The following is a 27,415-nucleotide window of genomic DNA, read 5'->3' as shown; positions in this document are numbered from 1 at the left end:
GTACTCTGCTACAGAACAGATTCGTGTGGCGCGGGCCTTTAATCGATAGCTTTGCAACAATCTTTCCAAAAGATGGTAGCTCACGGAATTAAAACAATAAAACGAAGAACAAGAACAATTGCCTCTATCCAAACTCGGATATACTAACATTCAAGTAACTTCCTCATAGTTTGAAAGGTGTAGCCTATTTCTTTTTTTCACTACTATTGCTCTCGAAGGTTTACAAGAGCAAGCTCGCGCCAGTCGGATGAATTCGCCAAACCAGGACGAAGATGATGTGCCCGTTAAAGACCCGGCAAAATACGGAGAGTTGGTCATATTGGGGTGAGTAACGGTAGGCTATACGGATACATTGTAGTTCATATCACTGTCTCGAAACTGAGCTAATAGTCGTAGTAGGACACTTAGGCTACCAGTCTACTATGTTAGCCTACTACTAAAAAATGGAAAGGATGACGTGCGAGGCAGTTGAGTTCGGTTCGTTTAGGTCTACACAGAAAAACGTTGTCATTTACTGTGCTGTACAGAAAACGTATTGTTGTTTTGTAACATATTTACCCCACACATTGTGGGATAATTATTATGAAGTTTCAGGAGAACGAGCGCTAAGGACACGTTACAGTAACTTTGTAACACTTTAGGACAGATTTGATACACTGGTGGTTACATCAACAACATATTGTTACTTTGGAACTAATATACACTTTCGCCCAAAGGCGCTGAGCACAGTAGCCTGTGTTACTTTGTAACAGCGCCTGGAGATAATCGTTATAATAAGTAGCCTACTAACGTTACATTGTATCATCATAAGCCCAAACTGAAATTAGTAAGAAGGATGTAGCCTTTTTTTATTCAATGGATGTCTGAGTGGGTGTAAAATCAGCACTCGATTGCATAGGCTGAAAATCTCTGATGTCATACTATTCTGGATCTGTGAAGATCGCAGAATGTGGGACACTGGATGAAACCAAACCAACCGATTAAACTCAGCCTAACATATGCCACCACCATTGATGTGTGTGTATATATAGCTCACTTTTGTGTTTCACATAGGGGAATTAAATCAACAGACACACGTTGGCCTATTGGAGCATTCAAAAATGGCTCATTCATGTAGGCTGAAAACATATTATCCCAACACATACAAGACAGGATGTGCATAAGAGAGAGACAGACATTCAGCGTTTCCATCTCTGCCCAGTCTATAGTCCAGAGGATCAGTGGGTTAACTACTCTCTCATGTGCTCTCTTATACCCACACTTCCGTCCTGCTTCCTGTATACACGCCTGTGATGTGGTGACCCCATAATGCCCCTCTCTTCCCCTCTGCAGCCCTCTTGGACTAGACCATTGCCCAATCCAAAATCAACCCCTTGCCCTGACCCTGGCACAGATCTGAAAGGATTGGATAGGTGTGAACAGTATGGTTAATACAGCTCACTCTCTGTGGGGTGGCAGAAAGCAGATGTTTCCGTCTCTCAGGGATACATTATTTTCAACCTAACTTCTGTTTCCCTTGAAAAATGAGTGTGGGGACTCCGTTCAGGCGTCTTTTTACACATGCTACGTTAGATTAATATATCTAGCCTACCACTTGTCTTCTGATAGGCCAGGGTGGAACTTCTGGCATATTGTATGTACCTCTCCAATGCTCTCAGACCTACACAGATAACACAACAAAAGGGTAGGGGCTAGGGGTTGATACAGTCTTATGTTAACTAACACTCCTGGCTGTAACCGCATTATGCTTTCCCCCTCCAGAGACCGGCGTTCAATCCTTGCATCCTCCCTTCTCACACTTCTCACACTCTTTCCCTCTCGTTTCAGTACTGTCTCAAAAAAGTGTAACAAATATGTAAGGAGATGGCAGTTCCACTCATTTGAAAATAAACTGACTGACTACTAGCTCTAGTAATTGTAGATTGTCTAGTAATTGTAGATAGGTGTTAGTGTTATGGTCAAATCTCCACCTAGCCCCCATGACAATGCTATCCATACATATGCTGCTGACCAATCATGGGCACTTGAATAATGATTAACTGGATGTAGCTAAAGGACAGACAGTGACGGAGAGAAAACAGCCATGGCTGACACAAGGTACTCAGTCTTCAGAATCAGAATACTCCTCTCTTTTGTAGTGAGAATAGGCCTGTAATTACACTGTAATGATTTAGGGAGAGGGAAAGGGGATACCTAGTCAGTTGCAAAACTGAATGCATTCAAACCGAAATGTGTCTTATGCGTTTAACCCAACCCCTCTGAATCAGAGAGGTGCGAGGGGCTATCTTAATCGACATCGCCGTCCAGGGAGCAGTTTTCACTAGCCTAGGTGCGTCCGTTTCTCTCTCAAGCTGATAACAGAGAGACACATCCATGCTTTTATTACAACCAAGCTTGACTACTGTAATGCTCTCCTGTCTGGTCTACGCAAGAAAGCCATTGGTAAACTGCAAAACATACAGAATGCAACAGCACAGGTAATATTATTATTATATTATATATTAGGTACTGACCAAGACCAGACGGAGATCACACATTACACTGGTTTTAAGCTGTTAAGTAGTACAGTCTCGAGTCCAGTCTCAAGACCACATATTGAGTGTCCCGGTCTTGTCTCTGTGTCGACAAGAGGGCTACGGAGAACAAGGCTGACGTTTTACGTATTCCTAACCAATTGTGTTTTTTGTTCATTTCTTTGCATTGTTTGTAACTTATTTTTTTACTTATATTGTACATAATGTTGCTGCTACTGTCTCTTATGACCGAAAATAACTTCTGGACATAAGAACTGCTATTACTCACCATGGACTGTCAGATTCCTCTTTTTTGCTCCTAGTAGCCGGGGACTTTAACGCAGGGAAACTTAAATCTTTCTTACCAAATTTCTATCAGCATGTTAAATGTGCAACCAGAGGGAAAACACTCTGAACCACCTTTACTTCACACACAGAGATGCATACAAAGCTCTCCCTCACCCTCCATTTGGCAAATCTGACCACAATTCTATCCTCCTGATTCCTGCTTACAAGCAAAAATTAAAGCAGGAAGCACCAGTGACTTGATCAATAAAAAAAGTGGTCAGATGAAGCTGATGCTAAGCTACAGGACTGTTTTGCTAGCACAGACTGGAATATGTTCCGGGATTCCTTCAATGACATTGAGGAGTACACCACATCAGTCATTGGCTTCATCAATAAGTGTTATCGACGACGTGGTCCCCACAGTGACCGTACGTACATACCCCCCACAGTGACCGTACGTACATACCCCAACCAGAAGCCATGGATTACAGGCAACATCCGCACTGAGCTAAAGGCTAGAGCTGCCGCTTTCAAGGAGCAGGGCTCTAACCCGGAAGCTTATAATAATATATGCCATTTAGCAGACGCTTTTATCCAAAGCGACTTACAGTCATGTGTGCATACATTCTACGTATGGGTGGTCCCGGGGATCAAACCCACTACCCTGGCGTTACAAGCGCCATGCTCTACCAACTGAGCTACAGAAGGACCATATATAAGAAATTCCTCTATGCCCTCCTACGAACCATCAAACAGGCAAAGCGTCAATACAGGGCTAAGATCGAATCATACTACACCGGCTCCGACGCTCGTCGGATGTGGCAGGGCTTGCAAACCATTACAGGCTACAAAGGGAAGCACTGCCTGGAGCTGCCCAGTGACACGAGCCTACCAGACGAGCTAAAGTACTTAAATGCTCGCTTCGAGGCAAATAACACTGAAACAAGCATGAGATCACCAGCTGTTCTGGACGACTGTGTGATCACGCTCTCCGCAGCCGATGTGAGTTAGACCTTTAAACAGGTCAACATTCATTAGGCCGCAGAGCCAGACGGATTACCAGGACGTGTACTGCGAGCATGTGCTGACCAACTGGCATGTGTCTTCACTGACATTTTCAACCTCTACCTGTCTGAGTCTGTAATACCAACACGTTTTAAGCAGACCACCATTAGTTTCCAAGAACACTAATCAAATCAAATAAAATGTAGTTATGTAGCCTATCTTACATCAGCTGATATATCAAAGTGCTGTACAGAAACCCAGCCTAAAACCCCAAACAGCAAGCAATGCAGGTGTAGAAGCACTGTGGCTAGGAAGAAACCTAGAGAGGAACCAGGCTATGAGGGGTGGCCAGTCCTCTTCTGGCTGTGCCGGGTGGAGATTATAACAGAACATGGCCAAGATGTTCAAATGTTCATGAATGACCAGCATGGTCAAATAATAATAATCACAGTAGTTGTCGAGGTTGCAACAAGTCAGCACCTCAGGAGTAAATGTCAGTTGGCTTTTCATAGCCGAGAGTATCTCTACCGCTCCTGCTGTCTCTAGAGAGTTGAAAACTGCAGGTCTGGGACAGGTAGCACATCCGGTGGACAGGTCAGGGTTCCATAGCCGCAGGCAAAACAGTTGAAACTGGAGCAGCAGCATGTCCAGGTGGACTGGGGACAGCAAGGAGTCATCATTCCAGGTAGTCCTGAAGCATGGTTCTAGGGCTCAGGTCCTCCTAGAGAAAGAAAGAGAGAATTAGAGAGAGCATACTTAAATTAACACAGGACACCGGATAAGACAGGAGAAATACTCCAGATATAACAGACTGACCCTAGCCCCCCGACACAAACTAATGCAGCATAAATACTAGAGGCTGAGACAGGAGGGGTCAGGAGTCACTGTGGCCCCATCCGATGATACCCCCGGACAGGGCCAAACAGGCAAACAAACATGACTGAACAGGCAAACAAACACAACTGAAAGAGATGCAGAAATAAACATTTTGATTGAATCAATTACAAGAATAACCTGTCCCAGAAAGCTGCACCATATGGTGGATCCCTTCCATGGTTATGTTTTATGGGATTTATACCTTTTTTTGTGTGTGAGCAGAGCAGTTCGAATGTAGTTGAGAACTGGAAGCAGAGCTGTGGGTCTAAAACTCCTCTCTCTTCACCAGTACATACCATCATGTTTCTAGTTACAGGCTGATATCTAGCAGTCACTGAGCCTATACGAATTGCCTATGGACAGGAGGGGTCAGGAGACACTGTGGCCCCATCCGATGATACCCCCGGACAGGCCAAACAGGCAGGATATAACCCCACCCACTTTGCCAAAGCACAGCCCCCACACCACTAGAGGGATATCTTCAACCACCAACTTACCATCCCAGACAAGGCCGAGGATAGCCCACAAAGATCTCCGCCGTGGTACAACCCAAGGGGGGGCGCCAACCCTGACAGGAAGGACACGTCAGTGACTCAACCCACTCAAGTGACGCACCCCTCCCAGGGACGGCATGGAAGAGCACCAGTAAGCCAGTGACTCAGCCCCTGTAATAGGGTTAGGTAACCTGTCTAAATGACGACCGACCCATAGCACTCATGTCAGTAGCCATGAAGTGCTTTGAAAGGCTGGTCATGGCTCATATCAACACCATTATCCCAGAAACCCTAGAACCACTCCAATTTGCATACCACCCTAACAGATCCACAGATGATGCAATCTCTTGGGGCAGCAGGGTAGCCTAGTGGTAGGAGCGTTGGACTAGTAATCGAAAGGTTGCAAGTTCGAATCCCTGAGCTGACAAGGTACAAATCTGTCGTTCTGCCCCTGAACAGGCAGTTAACCCACTGTTCCTAGGCCGTCATTGAAAATAAGAATTTGTTCTTAACTGACTTGCCTAGTAAAATAAAGGTAAAATCACATTTTAAAATATTGCACTCCACACTGCCCTTTTCCACCAGGACAATGCTATTCATTGACTACAGCTCAGCGTTCAACACTATAGTGCCCTCAAAGCTCATCAATAAGCTAAGGACCCTGGGACTAAACACCTCCCTCTGCAACTGGATCCTGAACTTCCTGACGGGACGCCCCCAGGTGGTAAGGGTAGCTAACAACACATCTGCCACGCTGATCCTCAACACAGGGGCCCCTCAGGAGTATGTGTTCAGTCCCTCCTGTACTCCCTGTACACTCATGACTGCACGGCCAGGCGCGACTCCAACACCATCATTAAGTTTGCCATTGACACAACAGTGGTAGGCCTGATCACCGACCATGACGAAACAGTCTATAGGGAGGATGTCAAAGACCTGGCCGTGTGGTGCCAGGACAACAACCTCACCCACACCGTGATCAAGACAAAGGAGATGATTGTGGAATACAGGAAAAAGAGGTCAGAGCACGCCCCCGTTTTCATTGACGGGACTGTAGTGGAGCAGGTTCAAGTTCCTTGGTGTCCACATCACCAACAAACTAACATGGTCCATGCATCAAGACAGTCGTGAAGAGGGTATGACAAAACATCAGGAGACTGAAAAGATTTGGCATGGGTCCCCATATCCTCAAAAGGTTCTACACCTGCACCGTTGAGACTGACTGGTTGCATCAATGCCTGGTATGGCAACTGCTCGGCCTCTGCGCACAAGGCACTACAGAGGGTAGTGCTTACAGCCCAGAGCATCACTGGGGCCAAGCTTCCTGCCATCCAGGACCTCTATAGCAGGCAGTGTCAGGGGAAGGCCCTAAAAATTATCAAGGACTCAAGCCACCATAGTCATAGACTGTTCTCTCTGCAACCGCAAGGCAAGTGCTACTGGAGAGCCAAGTCTAGGTCCAAGAGGCTTCTAAACAGCTTCTACCCCAAGCCATAAGACTCCTGAACATGTAATGAAATGGCCACCCAGACTATTTGTATTGCCCCCTCCCCCCCTCTTTTACACCGCTGCTACTCTCTTTTGTTATCATCTATGCATAGTCACTTTAATAACTCTACCTACATGTACATATTACCTCAACTTACCGGTGTCCCCGCACATTGACTCTGTACCCTTACCCCCCCCCCCCCGTATATAGTCTCGCTATTATTTTACTGCTGCTCTTTAATTACTTGTTGCTTTTATTTCTTATTCATATTTTTTTAACTGCAGTGTTGGTTAGGGACTCATAAGTAAGCATTTCACTGTATGGTCTACACCTCGGCGCATGTGACTAATAAAATTAGATATGATTTGAATACATTTGTACTCATTTCTTCCCGAGACGAGCAGAGTAAAAAAGCTCTTATTAGCTTCCATTCCGTCAGCGCATCAAATTTGTGCATTAAAAAAAATAATCTGGAAAAACTCATACAGGGTGCCTTTCCTTCGCTGGGCAGGCCAATTGGGAACTTTTTGGCAAAATCTGTGTATACCCACTTCTCCAGCCTGGAAGGTTGACACGTTGGGCCAATAACCAAAAGGTTACTTAATGACAAGGTAAAAAATCTGTCATTCTGCCCCCGAGCAAGGCAGTTAACCCACTGTTCTCTGGGTGCTGACGACGTGGCTGTCGATTAACTTCTTTGGGACCGGGGGCAGTATTTTCACGTCCGGATGAAAAGCGTGTCCAAAGTAAACAGCCTGCTACTCAGACCCAGACGCTAAGATATGCATACACTCTAAAGTTTCTAAAACTGTTTGAATCATGTCTGTGGGTATAACCAAACTTATTTGGCAGGCGAAACCCTGCAAAAACCCTTTGTTTTGAGTTCACTCTTTTCAATGGGTTTTCATTGAGTTTTCATTGGGAATCCAGATTTCTAATCCACTTTCCTGTAGTTCCTATCGCTTCCACTGGATGTCAGCAGTCTTTAGAAATTGGTTGAGGTTTTTCCTTTCAGAAATTAAGAAGTAACACTTTTCAGAATGAGGCTCGAGGGAAGTGTACTCTTTGTTAGAGGCGCATGACCTGAAAGCACGCTCCACTTTGTTTTCCTCCGGTCTACAATTTGATCGATTATTAACGTTTAAAAATACCTAAAGTTGTATTACAAAAGTAGTTTGAAATATTTTGGCAAAGTTTATAGGCAACTTTTGAAATGCTTTGTAGTGACGTTGTGTTTTGGAAAGCAGTTTTTTTCCGGATCAAACTTGCTTTATAAATGGACATTATGGGTATACATGGACGGAATTAATTTAAAAAAGGACCAATTGTGATGTTTATGGGACATATTGGAGTGCCAACAAAGAAGCTCGTCAAAGGTAATGCATGTTTTATATTTTATTTCAGCGTTTTGTGTAGTGCCGGTTACGCTAATTATTTTGTTTACAACTCGTTGTGGTGGTTCAGGGGGGTGCATGCTATCAGATAGTAGCTTCTCATGCTTTCACCGAAAAGCATTTTAAAAATCTGACATGTTGGCTGGATTCACAACGAGTGTAGCTTTAATTGAGTACCCTGCATGTGTGATTTAATGAAAGTTTGAGTTTTATTGCGTTTTATTTGAATTTGTCGCTATGCATTTTCCGAGGCTATTGGCCACTTGAGACGCTAGCGTCTCACTATCCCTAAGAGGTTTTAACAGGCTAACCAGCTCTGCTACGGTGAGTAAAATAAGATGTTCTCTCATTTGTGTCTGGCAGTAGTTTGCTAGCTAGCTAGCTAGAAAGCTAGCCAACTTTAGCCAGTTAGCTTGGGTGCTTGGTTGGGACAAGCATGCATTGGCAGGCAAGCTGCAGAATAAGTTTCAAAATGTAAGAGGACTCCCGTGGTGTTTACATATTTGCAGAAATTCATTCAGGTGGCTTTTGGCGAATGCGTTCTAATGATCTAAAGTTGCGCTGTTGCAACTTCCTGTAAAGGCCAGTTCAAAGCGAATGTTAGCAGGCCCATGTGGCAAATGGCTTGTTTGTATAAAGGCCTACTGTTGCTCTGATTGGCAATAGCGCACCAGTCTGTGTAGACTCAGGTCCTGGACAAGACAGATGTTTTTATTCTGATTTTATTTACTGCAGTGTCTATTAATTGTCCAAACGCACGGACGCTTTCCCACTCTATATTGTTAAAGAATTTTAACAAACATTCTAAGAATTTATGAAATTGTGAAAATGACCATATCTATGTGGTCGCTTGTCAGATAATGTTTTTAAGAAGTGCCATATTCTTCCTGGAAGTGTATATGAACAGATATTAATAAGATGTCATGTTGCTGAAATGCTGTCAGTTCCACTTTAAATGCAACAATGTTTCACACCCAAGTTATTTTCAAACAGATGGGTAAAGGCAAGCACGCTGCAATAAAAAAACACCGTTCCACTCACCAGGTGATGATCATTTGAAACGTAACTTCTTGTTGAACGTTATTCTTGAAAATTAAGAAGCTAAAAAAATTTGCAACAACATCATCTTCAATAACACCTGCTGCAGCCCCTGCAAACTAGTCGACAACAAAAGCTAGCTAGCTAGACCGTGGGAAAACTACTGCTGGCTTTTGCTGTCGTGACCTGTTGGCCTTTAAGAATTCAGAGGTTTCCATAGGTTTTTGTTAATGGTTCCACCCATTCAGTCAAAATGTGATTGGTTGATTCTAATGTCACGCCAAAATTTTGCCCAGATACAGTTGAATGGCAGATGGCTTTATCTAGCTTATGATGGCCTAGCCAATGGCTGACTTGGATATCTAAAACTCAGCAAAAAAATAAACGTCCCTTTTTCAGGACCCTGTCTTTGAAAGGTAATTAATAAAAATCCAAATAACTTAACAGATCTTAATTTTAAAAGGTTTATACACTGTTTCCCATGCTTGTTCAATGAACCATGAACAATTAATGAACATGCACCTGTGGAATGGCCGTTAAGACACTAACAGTTTACAGACTGTAGGCAATTAAGGTCACAGTTATGAAAACTTAGGACACTAAAGAGACATTTCTACTGACTCTGAAAAACACCAAAAGAAAGATGCCCAGAGTCTTTGCTCATCTGCGTGAATGTGCCTTAGGCATGCTTCAAGGAGGCATGAGGACTGCAGATGTGGCTAGGACAATAAATTGCAATGTCCGTACTGTGAGACGCCTAAGACAGCGCCACAGGGAGACAGGACAAACAGCTGATTTTCCTTGCAGTGGCAGACCACGTGTAACAACACGTGTGGGTGGGACAGGTACAGGTATAGGATGGCAACAACAACTGTCCGAGTTACACCAGGAATGCACAATAGTTTGAGAGAGGCTGGACTGAGGGCTTGTAGGCCTGTTGTAAGGCAGGTTCTCACCAGACATCACCGTCGCTGGACCAGACAGGACTGCCAAAAAGTGCCACTGGCGAGTCGCGGTTTTGTCTCACCAGGGGTGATGGTCAAATTCACGTTTATTGTTGTTGGAAAGAGCGTTACACCGAGGCCTGTACTCTAGAGCGGGGTTGATTTAGAGGTGGAGGATCCGTCATGGTCTGGGGCAGTGTATCACCGGACTGAGCTTGTTGTCATTGCTGACAATCTCAATGCTGTGCGTTACAGGGAAGACATCCTTCTCCCTCATGTGGTACCCTTCCTGCAGGCTCATCCTGACATGACCCTCCAGCATGACAATGCCACCAGCCATACTGCTCGTTCTGTGCGTGATTTCCTGCAGGACAGGAATGTCAGTGTTGTGCCATGGCCAGTGAAGAGCCCGGATCTCAATCCTATTGAGTACATTTGTTGGATCGGAGGGAGAGGGTTAGGGTCAGAAATATCCGGGAACTTGCAGATGCCTTGGTGGAAGAGTGGGGTAACATCTCAAAGCAAGAACTGGCAAATCTGGTGCAGTCCATGAGGAGGAGATGCACTGCAGTACTTAGTATCTGGTGTGGCCACCAGCTGCATTGACTGTTACTTTTGATTTTGACCCCCTCCCTTTGTTCAGGGACACATTATTCCATTTCTGTTCGTCACATCTCCTTGGAACACATGTTAAGTTTGCTGAAAATAAACACAGTTGACAGTGAGATGATGTTTTCTTTTTAGCTGAGTTTAGATTAGATCTCCACAGAGACCAGCAAAGAACTGCTGATTGGACTTTTTTCTTCCTCTTTTTCTCTTTCTCTTCAGTGTTAACCCCCGGGATTAAATCAGAACATCTTTGAAAATAACATAATTATTATCATTAATATATTGTTATAATCATTATTTTTTAAATCCTTAGCCCTTCTCTGAAGATGTAGATCCATTGTTTACCATTGTGTTTGGGTTAGTAATAATTTGTAGAGCGGCTCTATTTTCCTTCAGCATGCCCGTTTGCACTATTTTGAATGTCTAAAGAATCTATATGTTCTGAAATACTTGACATTTTCAACTCTTATGGTGCTGATTTGATAAAATTACAATCATGATCTTGAATTGGACTCACATTTTTCTGGTCTGCGTGACTCGGCTTCGAACCCTTTTCCCCGTCCCAGTCACGGTGTGGTTTTAAGGTCTATGCACTGGCTGCCAGTGAGTTTTCAAATTAATTAAAGATGATTCTATTGGTTTTTAAATCAATCCATGAATGTGCACCCCAATAAATGTTAGACATGCTATTAGGTTATGTACCCAATAAGTCCCTCCAGGTCCTCTGGCACTGGCCTTTTAACTATCCCATAGCCTAGGACCAAGAGGCAAGGAGAGGCAGCCTTTAGTTATTATGCCCCAGGCTCTGGAATTGCCTGCCCGAGAAGCGGAGGGGGGCTGAAACTGTGGACACATTTTCTTAGCTATGCCTTTCCATAGTGTGCTTTTTAGTTGTTCAATTTGTCATAGTTAATTTTTTATATTATGTTTGCTCTGTAGTAAATATTTCAGCTTGTCTTTTCGTTGTTTTTTTGTTTGTTTTTGTTTTCCTGTAAAGCACATTGCGTTGCATTCCATGTTTGAATTGTGCTGTATAAATAAATATTAATTTGATTATATCCTGCTGCGATGGAATGATTTGCCAGGTACACCTTAAGGATCACATGCTCTGCAGTCTCTGCCTGTCTATCTCAGTGCAGGGCATGTGAGGTGATGTGATGTCGGTTCTGCAGTGAGTCCCTGTCTGTCTGCTATCTCTCCTTCATTACCTTAGTTACACTGGGCTGAGTGGGCTCGGTGTGCTAGCCTGTGTCTTCTCTTTCTCTCTCACACTTAACGGTTTGGGTCTCACTGGCGTCCCTTCTGGATGGTTAAGCATTGTACCTGTACTACCATTACTGTACCTCAATCTCATCTCCTAAAGTTAGCATTTTCTTCTCATTTAACTTCTCAAAGTATTACCATACAAGACTTTGCTGCTATCGCTTGCCTTTCTCTCAGCAGAGGGAGTGAATATTTCATATTGTGTACAATGTGCTGCCGAGGTGTGTGACGCTGTCGGACCAGAACTGGCCAAGTCAAATGTATCTCATCGCATCTCAACCCTCATCTTTTTGGCTGCGGTCCAAACACTTAAAAGCCACCCTATCCCTTCAGCCTCAAATGAAGTGGACACTTAATGATGATGACATATCATTACATTTGCCGAGTTTACACTTGCAGGGCAAGCGGCGAGGGAGGACGGAATGATTTTTAAATTGACCACCCTTAGCCGGAAATTCGTCACTGGTTCATCCTGCGATGATTGTGTTTTCAGCCACCGGTAGCTTGTGGGTGCTTTATATGCACAACAGTCAATTATGAGTGCATGTCTACTTATATTAAATATGTAATTATTAATATACGCCTACTGTACGATAGCTATCAAGTTAATTAGCTAGCTAATGTTAGCCTGCCTAGCTGGAAAAGAAGAGAAATGTTTTATTTCCACATTTTCCAAACAAAAACATATTTACTTTTTCCGAGACATGTTTGTGCCGTCATGTGCATTTAGTAGTACCATATCTATTTTATTTACATTCATTTTTACTTGCATTAGTGTTATGTCTTTGGCTATGCCGGATTAAGTGATATGACATGCTATTCTATAAAATCCTTTCTCTATAATTAATATTACCTGATTGAGCTAATCATGTAAATGTAATTAACTAGAAAGTCAGGGCACCAGGAAATAATAATTATAGAGCAGTTATCTTCCGAAGAAACTCTTAAAGATCTAATAATATTTTACACCAATAGCAGTCAATATTAATCATCACCTTATTTCAGTCTCATCTGAAAGTTGTAAATTCTTGGTTATCTTCACGAACCCTGGCTAACAAGTTGAATCAGCAATACAAATTGGGTTTAATGATTTATTTACTAAATACAAATAATGTCATGAAGGAAAACGTCCCTAGCGGACGGAACAGATATGACCGAGGAACAAAGGGAGAAGCTATGTCTCTATCTAGGTAGCTACTCTATTGTAAATGCAAAATCTTATGCATTCTAAATCACCGCCCATTTGGAAAAGGAAAATGCAATAAATATTTACTCTGAGCTGCGCTTCAATAGGTTGGTGGTAGATGGAAGGTCGTGTTGCCCAACAGAGTCCTTTGAAGAGTGTCTTTGGTGGTGGATGGAAGGCCGTGTTGCCCAACGGAGTCCTTTGTCCTTTGAAGAGTGACTCTGGTGGTGAAGGGGATACGTTGTAGTGTCGTCGTTGTGTGGTAGATGGAATACTCTGTCCGTCCTTTCCTAGCCCACGTTTACAGCGGCCGCTGCGAACTCAACGGCTAGGAGGTATCACTTCTGTAGCGAATAAGAGTTCAAAGTTCATACCATTCGCAACCAAAGCTCACGCTGAGGTTTGTTTTGTTCTGTAGTTATTATCTGAATCCTTCTGACATCGGACCGTCGTCCTAATGTACCCGGAACAGAAGGTTGCATTTTCGTAAAGTGCTTATATAGTGGAGGGAGAGAAGGGTGTGTTTCATAGTTTATAACCCATGTCTCTTCACAGAGCAGGCCACTGATTGAGCAGAGCTCTAATCTTATGAAAACCAAATTCTCTCATTTGGAAGCTAAAATTACATTTAATCTTTTCACAAATAGTTTTATTTAAATTGCATTTAAATTGCACAACAATTCCATGTGAATCTGATAACTATAATGTGTAGACTTTCCCAGATACAGTTTGTCATCCTGTCATCAGTCATAATGTCTCAGATGACAACCGAACTGACATCATATTTATTAAGTACCGACGCATATTTTCAACTGGTTCTATTACCGAAATATGGTTCCTTTCCCTCCACTTGTTTGATGTTCCCAGACTCTCTATGTTTAACAAAGGCTATTCAAGAGTCCCTCAGTAGTCAGAGAGAGGGAAGGGAGAAAGGTATTTATGGGGGGGGTGTCATAAACCTTACCCACAGACCAACGTCATGACACTAGTATGTTGACTCCCCCACTCATGTTGTTTTTAAGTTTACACTGACTTTTCTTAGCAGATGTACAATCGTCGCAAATTGAATTATGGGGAGTTTCAGGCCCCGGAGTGAACATTATTGTGCACTCGCAAAGCCGACTAAAAACGAGGACTGAGGGGCTTACGTTGAAAACGTCCCTTGCTTGGCTAGTCATTTGGACCGCCCTCCAAGATGGTGACGGGGATTCCCTCAAGGGCATAAGGCAAGGGTAAGTGGACGAGGGTGTGTCTTTTTAAGTGTTTGGACCGCAGTCTTTCTGTATCCCTCTTCATGACCTTTGCCCTGTTCTCCTTCTGCCCCCCCCTCTCCCTCATGTCCACACTTTCTTTCTGCCCTCTCTCCCTATATTTCTCGGCCCTCTCTTCCTGCTCTGTCTCTTTCTGGTATATTTCTCCTCTTTCTGCCCTCTCCCTGTCCTCTTCCTCCTCTCCCTTCTCCCTCAGCTCTGTCCTAATGTGACACAGGGTAATTGTACAGGTAGCAGTGTGTTCCCTTCAGCTTTCTTCTCCTCAGATCTCATGACAGGGCCGCCCTATTCTAACACTGGGAAATGGAAAGATATTGGTTTGTCTGGTCTGGTCTAACACTGGGAAAGGGAACGATCTTGGCTTTTCTAGTCAGGTCTGGTTTAGAACTTAAATTATTCTAATCGTCCAGGAAGAGTAGCTACAGCTTAGGGATGGAGGGAGAAAGAGCGGGAGAGTTGATTTGGAAGCAGAGTTGATGTCCCCTCACAAAGGGCTTTGTGCCCACAGGGCATCATCTGAATAGTCTTTAATAGGTACAATACCGCTGATTAGCTGAAAGCTAAAACCAGCATGCGGCCCTGTCTGTGAACTCCTTGCATGACAGTGCAGCTCCACTCTGTTGCCCAGGAAGCTAGAGACGAGACACAAAGAGTTTAGGTTTGAACAATCAGCTGAGATGTCAGCACCGTTCCACTTAGGCTAACGCTTACTCATCCACTCTTTCTCTTTCCATCTCTTGCTTGCTTACACACACACACACACACACACACACACACACACACACACACACACACACACACACACACACACACACGCACACGCACACGCACACGCACACGCACACGCACACACGCACACACACACACTGAATACAGTTTAATTGGTATTTCAGTGTAAAGAGGGTTCACACAGTAACCGCACTATTCTAAGCTGCCTGTCAGTGAATTGGGCTCATGTTGTACTTACCAATGGATGAGCAGGCAGTTGTACAATACATTAGTTGTCTGTGAGGAATGAGTGGTGGGTGTGATAGGCTAGCATAATAAAAGTGATGTTTAATTATGTGGCAAAGTATGCCTACAGGCATCCAACTGCCAAAACAAAAGAGCCTAATGATCAGTATTGATTTGCGATATCAACTGTCTTCAATGATCACATGAGGTGAATGGGATACATGGGGTATTCCCTTCTGCTAATTATGTAGCCTCTCTGTGTACTTGTTTTTGTGGTCTCTGTAGGTACAATGGTTCTCTGCCCAGTGGGGACAGGGGGAGGAGGAAGAGCCGCTTCGCTCTGTACCGGAGGACCAAGGCCAACGGAGTCAAACCCAGCACTGTTCACATCCTCAACACACCACACGACAGCAAGGTGTGTGTGTGATGTTACCATAGTCTTCCTATGGTGGGAAATTCTGTTCTCATGGTAACCTACAGTAAGAGTGGACAGGGTAAAAGGATTATTGCTGTGTCTGTGTCCGTGTGTGATTGCAGGCAGTCCACAGCAGAGGGCAGCACAGCATCTCCTTCACTCTGTCCCGCAACCAGACAGTGGTGGTGGAGTACTGCCATGACAACGACACTGACATGTTCCAGGTAAACACCACAACAAAATACCAGAATGATGCCAGCTTATCTAGAGAACACTGAGTTCTTTGTCTTCCATAACCAGGAAGAACAGAAAGAGGTGTTGCTACCACTTTCCCTTTTTGAATAGATAATTGAAGGACTTGGTTATTAATTATTGCTTCTGCTATGTGTATACCACGTCCTCCAGAGTTTCTATTGGATGCTTAATTTTGACTCGGATGCTGGGTATACTCTGAACCATCAATGGGCTTGGCAATCCCACACCAAACCCCTTACTGTACTGAAAGAACCACGTCACACATTACAACCGCAGGGGAACGTGATGAAGATTCAGTTCTGAAAAGATGTCTGTTGGTGGCCAGCTGAGAACAGGGACCCAGATACATTCAAAGCATGGAGAGGGGTGTAGAACTATAAATACATGTACTTGTATCTTAAGTGTTTTATCACAGGTGGTTAATTTAATATGAGTAACTACACACAGCTTGAAAATAAATGTTGCTGGATGTTACTGCTATTTTTGTGTGAAAGATAAAGTATTGGTAAGTCATAAGCACAACAGGATCCTTCAAGTCCTGGAATAATTAACAAGCTAAAGAAAAGCTCAAATCATCAATAAAACGAAAGTCATGACTTGACATAAAATATTACTTTTAGCTACTAGTAGAGCAAAGGGCCTTAAAATTGCTTTCCAATAGAACCCTGTTCTGAACACAATAAAGATCCCATGTAATGTTTCTCTCCGTCTCACTCGTTTCCCTGCAGATTGGGCGCTCCACAGAAAGTCCAATAGACTTTGTTGTGACGGACACTTCAGGAGAGGGGAAGGAGGGTGAGGACCCCTCGGTGGCCCCCAGCACCATCTCCCGCTTCGCCTGCAGGGTGGTGTGTGAACGCAACCCCCCCTACACTGCACGCATCTATGCCGCTGGCTTCGACTCCTCCAAAAACATCTTCCTAGGGGTTAGTGTGTAGCACAGGCTCGGTAGAGAGACCAAATGGAGAGATGTATGGGCACAAACCCACCATCGCTGGACCAGACAGTTGGATGTCAGTTGAAAATGAGTTGGAGAAGAATCACACTTCGTTATGGCCAAATTCAATAGGCACAAACAAGTGTGTTCCTATTGGACAGGTGCCGGCAGTACCTACCTACGTTTTCTCCCTCTGGGTGCCTACTGAATGCAATACATACAAATAACCAAGCTTCTGTTCTCTCTCAATTTTCTTCCTTTTCTTCTTCTTCTTCATCATCTCCTCCTCCTTCAGGAGAAAGCCACTAAGTGGAAGAACCCGGATGGCCACATGGATGGTTTGACCACCAACGGGGTGCTGGTGATGCACCCTGAGGGCTTCCCTGAGGACAGCAGACAGGGTCTATGGAGGGAGATCTCTGTATGTGGGGACGTTTACGCCCTCCGAGAGACACGCTCCGGACCCAGCCGAGGAAAACTGGTCAGTACTTAAGCCACAAGAGGCACAACCAGAACTCTGCCCCAAATGGCACCCTATTCCATATATGTGACCCACCGGCTCGATTCGGTCTCATGTAGCGAAATTTGAAATTGTGTTTTTTACATTGTATAAAAGTAGAGATTTAGAGCCACAAAATGGTATATCATACACTACAGTTGAGAAACAATGGGAAAGTAATTCTGCTTTGAAAGTTGATAAACTTGTAACCTCACTTTTGAGAAAATGGCCCTTGAGTGTTTTGGTACCTACTGGCGAGCTCTTATTTGTTTACACCCATTTAGCATCGTTAACACACTCTTAAGCTTTAGCCCCACCCATCTCTGACCATTTTACTCGCACTAGCAGATCTGCTTAGGCTGTTTTTATCTTATCCAGAGTGTTGGTGACTGCAACTGTGCTGCTGGCAACAATTTACTTACGCTTTTTTTTTGCCAACGTTTACTGACACTGGCCATATTGTTGTTGGGCATTCGTAAATTCATCAGTTATTCTGCACTCTGGCACACTCAGACGATAGTGTTCTGAAATCGGAGTAGATGGCCAGAACAAATTTACCAGCTACGTCTATCGACAATTGTTGCAGTGACATCATAAACATTCTATGGAAATAGTTACTTGCATAGTGGAGTTTTTAGACATGTAGCTAAACAATGGACCATAATCCCAACTCGTGACATTACTACCCTGCATGAATCTGCAGGTAGCTAACCTACCAGGTTCAACTTTCTAACCAAATTTGAAAGTTGTAATATCTGAAAAGGTAGCTAGCTAGACTCTAATTTTTTTTTTTTTAACCTTTATTTAACTAGGCAAGTCAGTTAACCTGTTGCGACGAGCAATCCCGTATCCGGGATCCTATTCATAGCCTCAAGCTCATTACCATAACGCAACGTTAACTATTAATGAAAATCGCAAATGAAATGAAATAAATATATTAGCTCTCAAGTTTAGCCTTTTGTTAACAACACTGCCATCTCAGATCTTCAAAATATGCTTTTGAACCATAGCTAAACAAGCATTTGTGTAAGAGTATTGATAGCTAGCAGAGCATTAAGCCTAGCATTCAGCATGCAACATTTTCACAAAAACAATAAAATAATTCAAATAAATTCATTTACCTTTGAAGAACTTCAGATGTTTTCAATGAGGAGACTCAGTTAGATAGAAAATGTTCAATTTTTCCAAAAAGATTATTTGTGTAGGAGAAATCGCTCCGTTTTGTTCATCACGTTTGGCTACGAAAAAAACCTGTATCCAGGAGTGTAAATTATCGCTGCAAGCTCATTAGCATAACGCAACGTTAACTATTAATGAAAATCGCAAATGAAATGAAATAAATATATTATCTCTCAAGTTTAGCCTTTTGTTAACAACACTGTCATCTCAGATTTTCAAAATATGCTTTTGAACCATAGCTAAACAAGCATTTGTGTAAGAGTATTGATAGCTAGCATACCATTAAGCCTAGCATTCAGCATGCAACATTTTCACAAAAACAAGAAAAGCATTCAAATAAAATCATTTACTTTTGAAGAACTTGAGATGTTTTCAATGAGGAGACTCTCAGTTAGATAGCAAATGTTCAGTTTTTCCAAAAATATTATTTGTGTAGGACAAATCGCTCCGTTTTGTTCATCACGTTTGGGTAAGAAAAAAAACGAAAATTAAGTCATTACAACGCAAACTTTTTTCCAAATTAACTCCATAATATCGACAGAAACATGGCAAATGTTGTTTAGAATCAATCCTCAAGGTGTTTTTCACATATCTATCGATGATAAATCATTCGTGGCAGTTGACTTTCTCCTCTGAAGAAAATGGAACGCGCATGGACCTGGAGATTACGCAATAATTTTGACGGAGGACACCGGGTGGACACCTGGTAAATGTAGTCTCTTATGGTCAATCTTCCAATGATATGCCTACAAATACGTCACAATGCTGCAGACACCTTGGGGAAACGACAGAAAGTGCAGGCTCATTCCTGGCGCATTCACAGCCATATACGGAGACATTGGAACACAGGGCATTCAAAATCTGGACCATTTCCTGTATGAAATTTAATCTTGGTTTCGCCTGTAGCATTAGTTCTGGGGCACTCACAGATAATATCTTTGCAGTTTTGGAAACGTCAGAGTTTTTTCTTTCCAAAGCTGTCAATTTCATGCATAGTCGAGCATCTTTTCGTGACAAAATATCTTGTTTAAAACGGGAACGTTTTTTATCCAAAAATTAAAAGAGCGCTCCCTATCTCGAAGAAGTTAAGAACAAATTCTTATTTACAATGATGGCCTAGCAAAAGGCAAAAGGCCTCCTGTGTGGACGGGGGCCTGGGTTAATAAAAAATACAATAGAAATATAGGACAAAACACACATTACGACAAGAGATACAACACTACATAAAGAGAGACCTAAGACGACAACATAGCAAGGTAGCAACACAACATAACAACAACATAACAACAACATGGTAGCAACACAACATGGTAGCAGCATAAAACATGGTACAAACATTATTGGGCACAGACAATCGCACAAAGGGCAGAAGGTAGAGACAACAATAGAACTGTCAGTAAGAGTGTCCATGATTGAGTCTTTGAATTAAGAGATTGAGACAATACTGTCCAGTATGAGTGAGATGTGTGCTTTGGAGACCTTTAACAGAATGTGACTGGCAGAACGGGTGTTGTATGTGGAGGATGAGGGCTGCAGTAGAAATGTCAGATGTGCGTAGTGAGGCCTAAGAGGATTTTATAAATAAGCATCAACCAGTAGGTCTTGCGACGGGTATACAGAGATGACCAGTTTACAGAGAAGTATAGAGTGCAGTGATGTGTCCTATAAGGAGCATTGGTGGCAAATCTGAAGGTTGAATGATTTAGAACATCTAGCCGCTCGAGAACACCCTTACCTACCAATCTATAAATTATGTATCCGTAATCTAGCATAGGTAGAATGGTCATCTGAATCAGGGTTAGTTTGGCATCTGGGGTGAAAGAGGAGCAATTACGATAGAGGAACCCAAGTCTCGAATTAACTTAAACCTACAGCTTTGATATGTGCTGAGAGAAGGACACTGTACTGTCTAGCCATACTCCCGAGTACTTGTATGAGGTGACTAGAGTTCGACCGATTATGATTTTTCAATGCCGATACCGATTATTGGAGGACCAAAAGAACCGATGCCGATTAATCGGCCGATTTCAACAAAAAAATATATATATTTGTAATAATGACAATTACAACAATACTGAATTAACACTTATTTTAACTTAATATAAAACATCAATAAAATCAATTTAGCCTCAAATAAATAATGAAACATGTTCAATTTAGTTTAAATAATGCAAAAACAAAGTGTTGGAGAAGAAAATAATATGTGCCATGTAAAAAAGCTAACGTTTAAGTTTCTTGCTCAGAACATGAGAACATATGAAAGTTGGTGGTTCCTTTTAACATGAGACTTCAATATTTCAAGGTAAGAGGTTTTAGGTTGTAGTTAATATTGTATTTATAGAACTATTTCTCTCAATACTATTTGTATTTCATATACCTTTGACTATTGGATGTTCTTATAGGCACTATAGTATTGCCAGTGTAACAGTATAGCTTCCATAGCCCATTAGTTCGCAATGAGCCAGGCAGCCCAAACTGTTGCATATACCCTGACTCTGCGTGCAATGAACGCAAGAGAAATGACACAATTTCACCTGCTTAATATTGCCTGCTAAACTGGATCAGTAGTTATAACTAGTGATTATGATGGCTTGTTTTTATAAGATAAGTTTAATGCTAGCTAGCAATTTACCTTGGCTTCTACTGCACTTGCGTAACAGGCAGGCTACCTGTGGAGTGCAATGGTTAGAGCGTTGGACTAATTAACTGTGCGGTTGCGAGATTGGATCCCCTGGGCTGACTAGGTGAAAATCTGTTGTTCTGCCCCTGAACAAGGCAGTTAACCCACAGTTCCTAGGCAGTCATTGAAAATAAGAACGTGTTCTTAACTGACTTGCCAAGCTAAATAAAAGGTATTTTCCCTCAGGCGGAGGGAGAAAGCAGTGCCCTTCGTGATGGTTCTCTGGTGGACCTGTGTGGAGCCACTCTGCTGTGGCGTACTGGAGAGGGCCTGCTCCGCGCTCCCACCCTCCGCCACCTGGAGGCACTGCGACAGGAGCTCAACGCTGCCCGGCCACAGTGTCCTGTAGGCCTCAGTACCCTGGCCTTCCCCAGCTTGCCACGCAGCCATAGGTTAGTAATATGCACAGTGATGTAGTGGAGGGTAAATGGAGTTCACACACCTTTTTTTTTGGCGCGGGGGTTTACCCACCATTTGTGGAAAAATACATTGAAAGTATAGGGAGTGTTTATTTATTTCAATTTAGTGGGTAGATTATCTTTAATATTGCAGATAGATTGTGGCTTGTATCAATGTAATTGCCTGCATCATTTCCAATTACCCCAAATATTTTCTTTTGTATATAGAGTACCAGTAAAAAGTTTGGTCACACCTACTCGTTCAAGGGTTTTTCCTTTCTTTTTACTATTTTCTACATTGTAGAATAATAGTGAAGACATCAAAACTTTGAAATAACACATATGGAATCATGTAGTAACCAAGAAAGTGTTAAACAAATTAAAATATATTTTAGATTATTCAAAGTAGCCACCCTTTGCCTAGATGACAGCTTTGCACACTCTTGGCATTTTCTCAGCCAGCTTCATGAGGTAAGTCACTTGCAATGCATTTAAATTAATACGTGTGCCTATTTAAAAGTTAATTTGTGGAATTTTTTTCCTTAATGCGTTTGAGCCAATCAGTTGTGTTGTGACAAGGTGGTATACAGAAGATAGCCCTATTTGGTTAAATACCAAGTCCATAATATGGCAAGAACAGCTCAAACAAGCAAAGAGAAACAACAGTCCATCATTATTTTAAAACATGAAGGTCAGTCAAATAAAAGCTTCAGAGTTCAAGTAACAGACACATCAACATCAACTGTTCAGAGGAGAATGTGTGAATCAGGCCATCATGGTCCAATTGCTGCAAAGAAACCACTACTAAAGAACTCCAATAATAAGAAGAGACTTGCTTGGGCCAAGAAACACGAGCAATGGACATTAGACCGGGGGAAATCTGTCCTTTGGTCTGATGAGTCCAAATTTTACATTTTTGGTTCCAACCGCCGTGTCTTTGTGAGACGCAGAGTAGGTAAACGGATGATCTCTGCATGTGTGGTTCCCACCGTGGAGCATGGAGGAGGAGGTGTGATGGCGACACTGTCAGTGATATATTTAGAATTCACTTAACCAGCATGGATACCGCAGCATTTTGCAGCGATACACCATCCCATCTTAGTGGGGCTGTCATTTTTTTAAAAACAGGACACTGACCCAAAACACACCTCCAGGCTGTGTAAGGCCTATTTGACTAAGAAGGAGAGTAATTGAGTGGTGCATCAGATGACCTGGCCTCCAATCACCTAACCTCAACCCAATTGAGATGGTCTGTGATGAGTTGGATCGCAGAATGAAGGAAAAGCAGCCAACAAGTGCTCAGCATATGTGGGAACTCCTTCAAGACAGTTGGAAAAGCATTCCTCATGAAGCTGGTTGAGAGAATGCCAAGAGAGTGCAAAGCTGTCATCAAGGCAAGGGTGGCTGCTTTGAAGAATCTCAAATATAAAATCTATTTAGATTTGTTTAACACTTTTGGTTACTATGTGTTATTTCATAGTTTTCATGTCTTCGCTATTATTCTACAGTGTAGAAAATAGTAAATAAAATAAGTGTGTCAACTTTTGACTGGTAGTGTAGGTCAGGATATTAAAGCCTCCATATATCCACTAGTTCCTATATATCCATGGTATTTTGTGATTTCCTTAAGTACATGAGGGTAATCGTTTGTAGTGTGATTTCCTTTACAGACCATTAAAGTATTTAAAACCGTATTATAGTCTCCCACCATAATAACAGACGCGTGTATTGCATGTAGGCTTGATGCATTAATTTTTAAGAAGCTTCGATCATCATTATTATTATTATTATTATCATTATTTGGACCGTATAGATTAATGAGCCAAATCTGTTTATGGTCCAATAACATATTTAAAAGAATCCTTCTACCTTTCGGATCTGTTTTGTACAGTTTGCTCAATTGGATCAAAATTATTGTTAATAAATATCATCACCAAGTATAGGGAGTGTTAGTTGATTCACCCTGTACGGTGATCAGCGTTAACCCACCTACTTTTTTTTACCACTACATTACAAAACCCACACACAAACACACAGCGGTTATAGCCTATCGGTCAAAGTGTTGGGCCTGTAACCGAAAGGTTTGAATACCTGAGCCGACAAGGTGAACAATCTGTGTATGTGCCCTTGAGCAAGGCACTTAACCCTAATTGCACCATGGTCTCCGTTGATAATGGCAGATACCCCACTCCAAGGGGATATATAAAAAAATATATATATAAATCTAAGTCACAAATGTGTATTAATAAACACTTGTACTTGTGTGAAATAGGACAAATATAAGCACCCACAATTACGGGTATTATTACTACACACTGCTACACTAGTAGCTCAACATTTCCTGGCCCGTAGGCCTCAGTAAGCAGCCACAGATGGGTAGCTACTAAACAGTGGTACACTAGGAGCTATACCTATTCATAAGTTGCCCCTATCTACTAGTTAGTGATCAGGTGCAAATTCAACCTTGAGCACGACACAACATGACCCAATTCCAAATCTGATTTTATCCCATGTAATCTATTTATATCTATTTTGCAATATAATATAACTACTACCAAAAACGAATAAAAATTATGCTTTGAGTTTGATAAAAGCTAAAACCAAGTTGTTGTCATTTCCCCCCAGTCTGGAGGAGCGCCAGCCCTGGGTCTACCTCACCTGTGGACATGTGCATGGCCACCATGACTGGGGCCAGCGTCCGGAGCGCCGGGAGGAGGGAGGAGAAGAGGGGGAGGAAGGGATCATAACGGTCCGCCGGGAGTGCCCTCTATGCAGGAGCGTAGGGCCCTACGTGCCACTGTGGCTGGGGTGTGAGCCCGCCGTGTACGTGGATGCTGGAGCTCCCACATATGCGTTTGTACCCTGCGGCCATGTTTGTTCGGAGAGGACAGCCAAGTATTGGGCGGATACCCCACTGCCTCATGGGACACACGCCTTCCGGCCCACCTGTCCCTTCTGCTCTGCTCCTCTCAGCAGCACCCCACAGGGCTGGACACGCCTCATCTTCCAGGGCCCTATCGACTAGCTCGGGCCCCCGGGAATGGAGACCACAACTACTACGCAAATGTGGAACCAACCACGTCACTAAGCCAAGGGCCCAATCCTAACTTGAGATAATAGTGCGGAACTAACGTGAATATTTCTTCCATTTACACTGCATCCTTGATGTATGATTTTAGACAAGTGCGTTTAACTTTTAAACATCTTTGTAAATCATGCATTGATGTCAGTTTAGGATCTGTGTGGAAGTTTAAGTTAGACTCACGTTTCTCTCAAGGTATGATTTTGTCCATAACAGAACCTCACTTCAAAAGCAATAAGAACTCCACTATAGCAAAGCATTACACTCATAGATAAGCTAGTTGTTCCGTTAGTCATCCATGTTTCCAGTTGTCTCTTCTGACATGGCTGAATGTTGTCTGCAGCTCAAGGGCTGAACCTGGGGTATGTTGAAGTCACTGGATGGTCATATTTAATGGTTTCCTGAAAATAATGGTTAATGGTTTCCCTCTCAGCCGAATTTTGAACCAACAATGTAATGATGCTTCCAAAGTTTTTGATTGAATATTCCATTTGACAAAATTTGAAAACAAAACATTGTAATATTGCGAAGCGGTTCACCTCGCAATTACCAATAACTTACTCTATAGTAGCAAAGATAAGTGATGTTTGTGAACATTCTGCAGTTTGACCACACCTCAGGTTGGGAACCAGTCAGACAGACAAGGTCTGTGCCATGTGACAATATAGCAGAAAGATCAAAGGCTGTTACCGAAGGTAACCTCATAAGACAACAGTTTTTCAATTAAAATGTAACTATTTTATTAAAATTGGGGATGTTTGGGATGGGTTAGGATTTTATTTAGATGTTAAGATACAACTATTTTTTTATCTTGAGTATTGTTTTTAGTTAAATGTGATTTGTCAATGTAAGCTTTTTCTAAATGTGTATGATTATTATTATTATTATGTGTGTTCGATGAAACTGGGAGAGCTTGTGAGTGTGAGAAAATTGCCAACACTGTGTCACACAACCATAAAAAATTGCCCAGACAATGAATGTAGCCAAATACTCAGGCTATACTAGCTTAGCCTTCCAATGTGCTCGTATTGAATTGTTCTATATTATGCTACTATTTTTTTATCACACACACACACACACACACACACACACACACACACACACACACACACACACACACACACACACACACACACACACACACACACACACACACACACACACACACACACACACACACACACACACACACACACATATGCACTGTGGATTGCCAAACCTTGCATTTATGCTAAATTGTACACAGTGTTACATGTTAATTATACACGGTACTAAATGCCTCAAGTGAAAAGAAATGCTGGCGAAGTGAGCAGTCCAACAGAAATCTATAATTTAAACATGTTCTTTCCCATATAAGAAATGTACACGCCTACTCAGCTGCTATTCAGGGACAGAGAACATGCAGCAGAACCGACATGATGTAGTTATCTAGAATAGAGATAATCGTGTCAGCTCTATATTACCTTTCTATCATGTATGAACTTTTTCAGGTTTACAGCCGTCAGTCCTCCGCACACTACCATGCTGTATTTGACATACACTATATATACAAAAGTATGTTGACACACCTTGAAATTAGTGGATTTGGGGGCCGCCTAAGTGCGTAAAAATCAACTGTCCTCGGTTGCAACACTCACTACCGATTGCCAAACTGCCTCTGGAAGCAATGTCAGCACAAGAACTCTCTTCGTCGGGAGCTTCATGAAATGGGTTTCCATGGCCAAGCAGCCGCACACAAGCCTAAGATGACCATGCGCAATGCCAAGCATTGGCTGGAGTGGTGTAAAGCTTGTCACCATTGGACTCTGGAGCAGTGGAAACGCATTCTCTGGAGCATCTGGCAGTCTGATGGACGAATCTGCATGTGGCGGAAGCCAAACGCTACCTGCCCGAATGCATCATGCCAACTGTAAAGTTTGGTGGAGGAGTAATAATAGTCTGGGGCTGTTTTTTATGGTTTGGGCTATGCCCCTTAGTTGCAGTGAAGGGGAATTTGAACGCTACCGCATACAATGACATTCTAGATGAGTATGTGCTTCCAACCTTGTTGCAATAGTTTGGGAAGGCCCTTTCCTGTTTCAGCATGAAAAAGAGAGGTCCATACAGAAATGGATTGTTGAGATAGGTGTGGAAGAACTTGACTGGCCTGCACAGAGCCCTGACCTCAACCCCATCGAACACCTTTGTGATGAATTGGAACGCCGACTGCGAGCCTGGCCTCACTAATGCTCTTGTGGCTGAATGGAAGTCCCTGCAGCAATGTTCCAACATCTTGTGGAAAGTCTTCCCAGAAGAGTGGAGGCTGTTATAGCCACAAAGGAGGGACCAACTCCATATTAATGCCCATGTTTTTGGAATGAGTTGTTCGATGAGCAGGTGTCCACATACTTTTGGTAGTGTAGTGTGAAATGGGTAATATTACCAATGGGTAAAGATAGAAGCACTTCAGGATGTTACAACCAATCAGGACGTCTTCCGAGTTTAGTTGTTAAAAGAACAACCTTCTCTTCCTCAGTGCCAGTATTTTTACCAAACCGATTGTCTATTAGCTCAGGTTTAGAATACCCAGTTTGCCCACGGGGCAGCACAGGACACTCGGCTACAGTAAGCTAGTAGTAGACAAGATTTTGGATGGTCATTTATTTC

General features: G+C 42.7%; 1 protein-coding gene across 2 annotated transcripts; it reads left to right on the top strand.

Annotated features, from left to right (window-relative positions):
- LOC123995300 (E3 ubiquitin-protein ligase pellino homolog 2-like) lies at positions 1–26,949 on the top strand. 2 transcript variants are annotated; one of them, XM_046298817.1, is made up of 8 exons: positions 1–324; positions 14,145–14,331; positions 15,610–15,739; positions 15,862–15,963; positions 16,723–16,920; positions 17,227–17,412; positions 21,476–21,681; positions 24,313–26,949. In XM_046298817.1, exons 1-8 carry the CDS (start codon positions 273–275, stop codon positions 24,710–24,712), a joined length of 1,461 nt encoding a protein of 486 aa, XP_046154773.1. In that variant the 5' UTR covers positions 1–272; the 3' UTR covers positions 24,713–26,949. The 2 variants fall into 2 exon arrangements, with proteins under 2 accessions (XP_046154773.1, XP_046154774.1); XM_046298818.1 differs by lacking the exon at positions 14,145–14,331 and having other exon boundaries at positions 2–324.
- The last annotated feature ends 466 nt before the right edge of the window (positions 26,950–27,415 follow it).

This window comes from Oncorhynchus gorbuscha, linkage group LG14, assembly GCF_021184085.1.
Source record: "Oncorhynchus gorbuscha isolate QuinsamMale2020 ecotype Even-year linkage group LG14, OgorEven_v1.0, whole genome shotgun sequence".
Classification (NCBI taxonomy): Eukaryota; Metazoa; Chordata; class Actinopteri; order Salmoniformes; family Salmonidae; genus Oncorhynchus; species Oncorhynchus gorbuscha.
The sequence above is the reverse complement of the archived record's forward strand: the minus strand, read 5'-3'. Positions and strand labels throughout refer to the sequence as shown.

Bases quoted from the DNA above. Each gene is read 5' to 3' on its own strand.
- LOC123995300 (XM_046298817.1), top strand. From the start codon at position 273: ATGATGTGCCCGTTAAAGACCCGGCAAAATACGGAGAGTTGGTCATAT. The intron at 15,740-15,861 runs GTGTGTGTGTGA...GTGTGATTGCAG, and splicing joins ACACACCACACGACAGCAAG to GCAGTCCACAGCAGAGGGCA. The intron at 17,413-21,475 runs GTCAGTACTTAA...ATTTTCCCTCAG, and splicing joins GACCCAGCCGAGGAAAACTG to GCGGAGGGAGAAAGCAGTGC.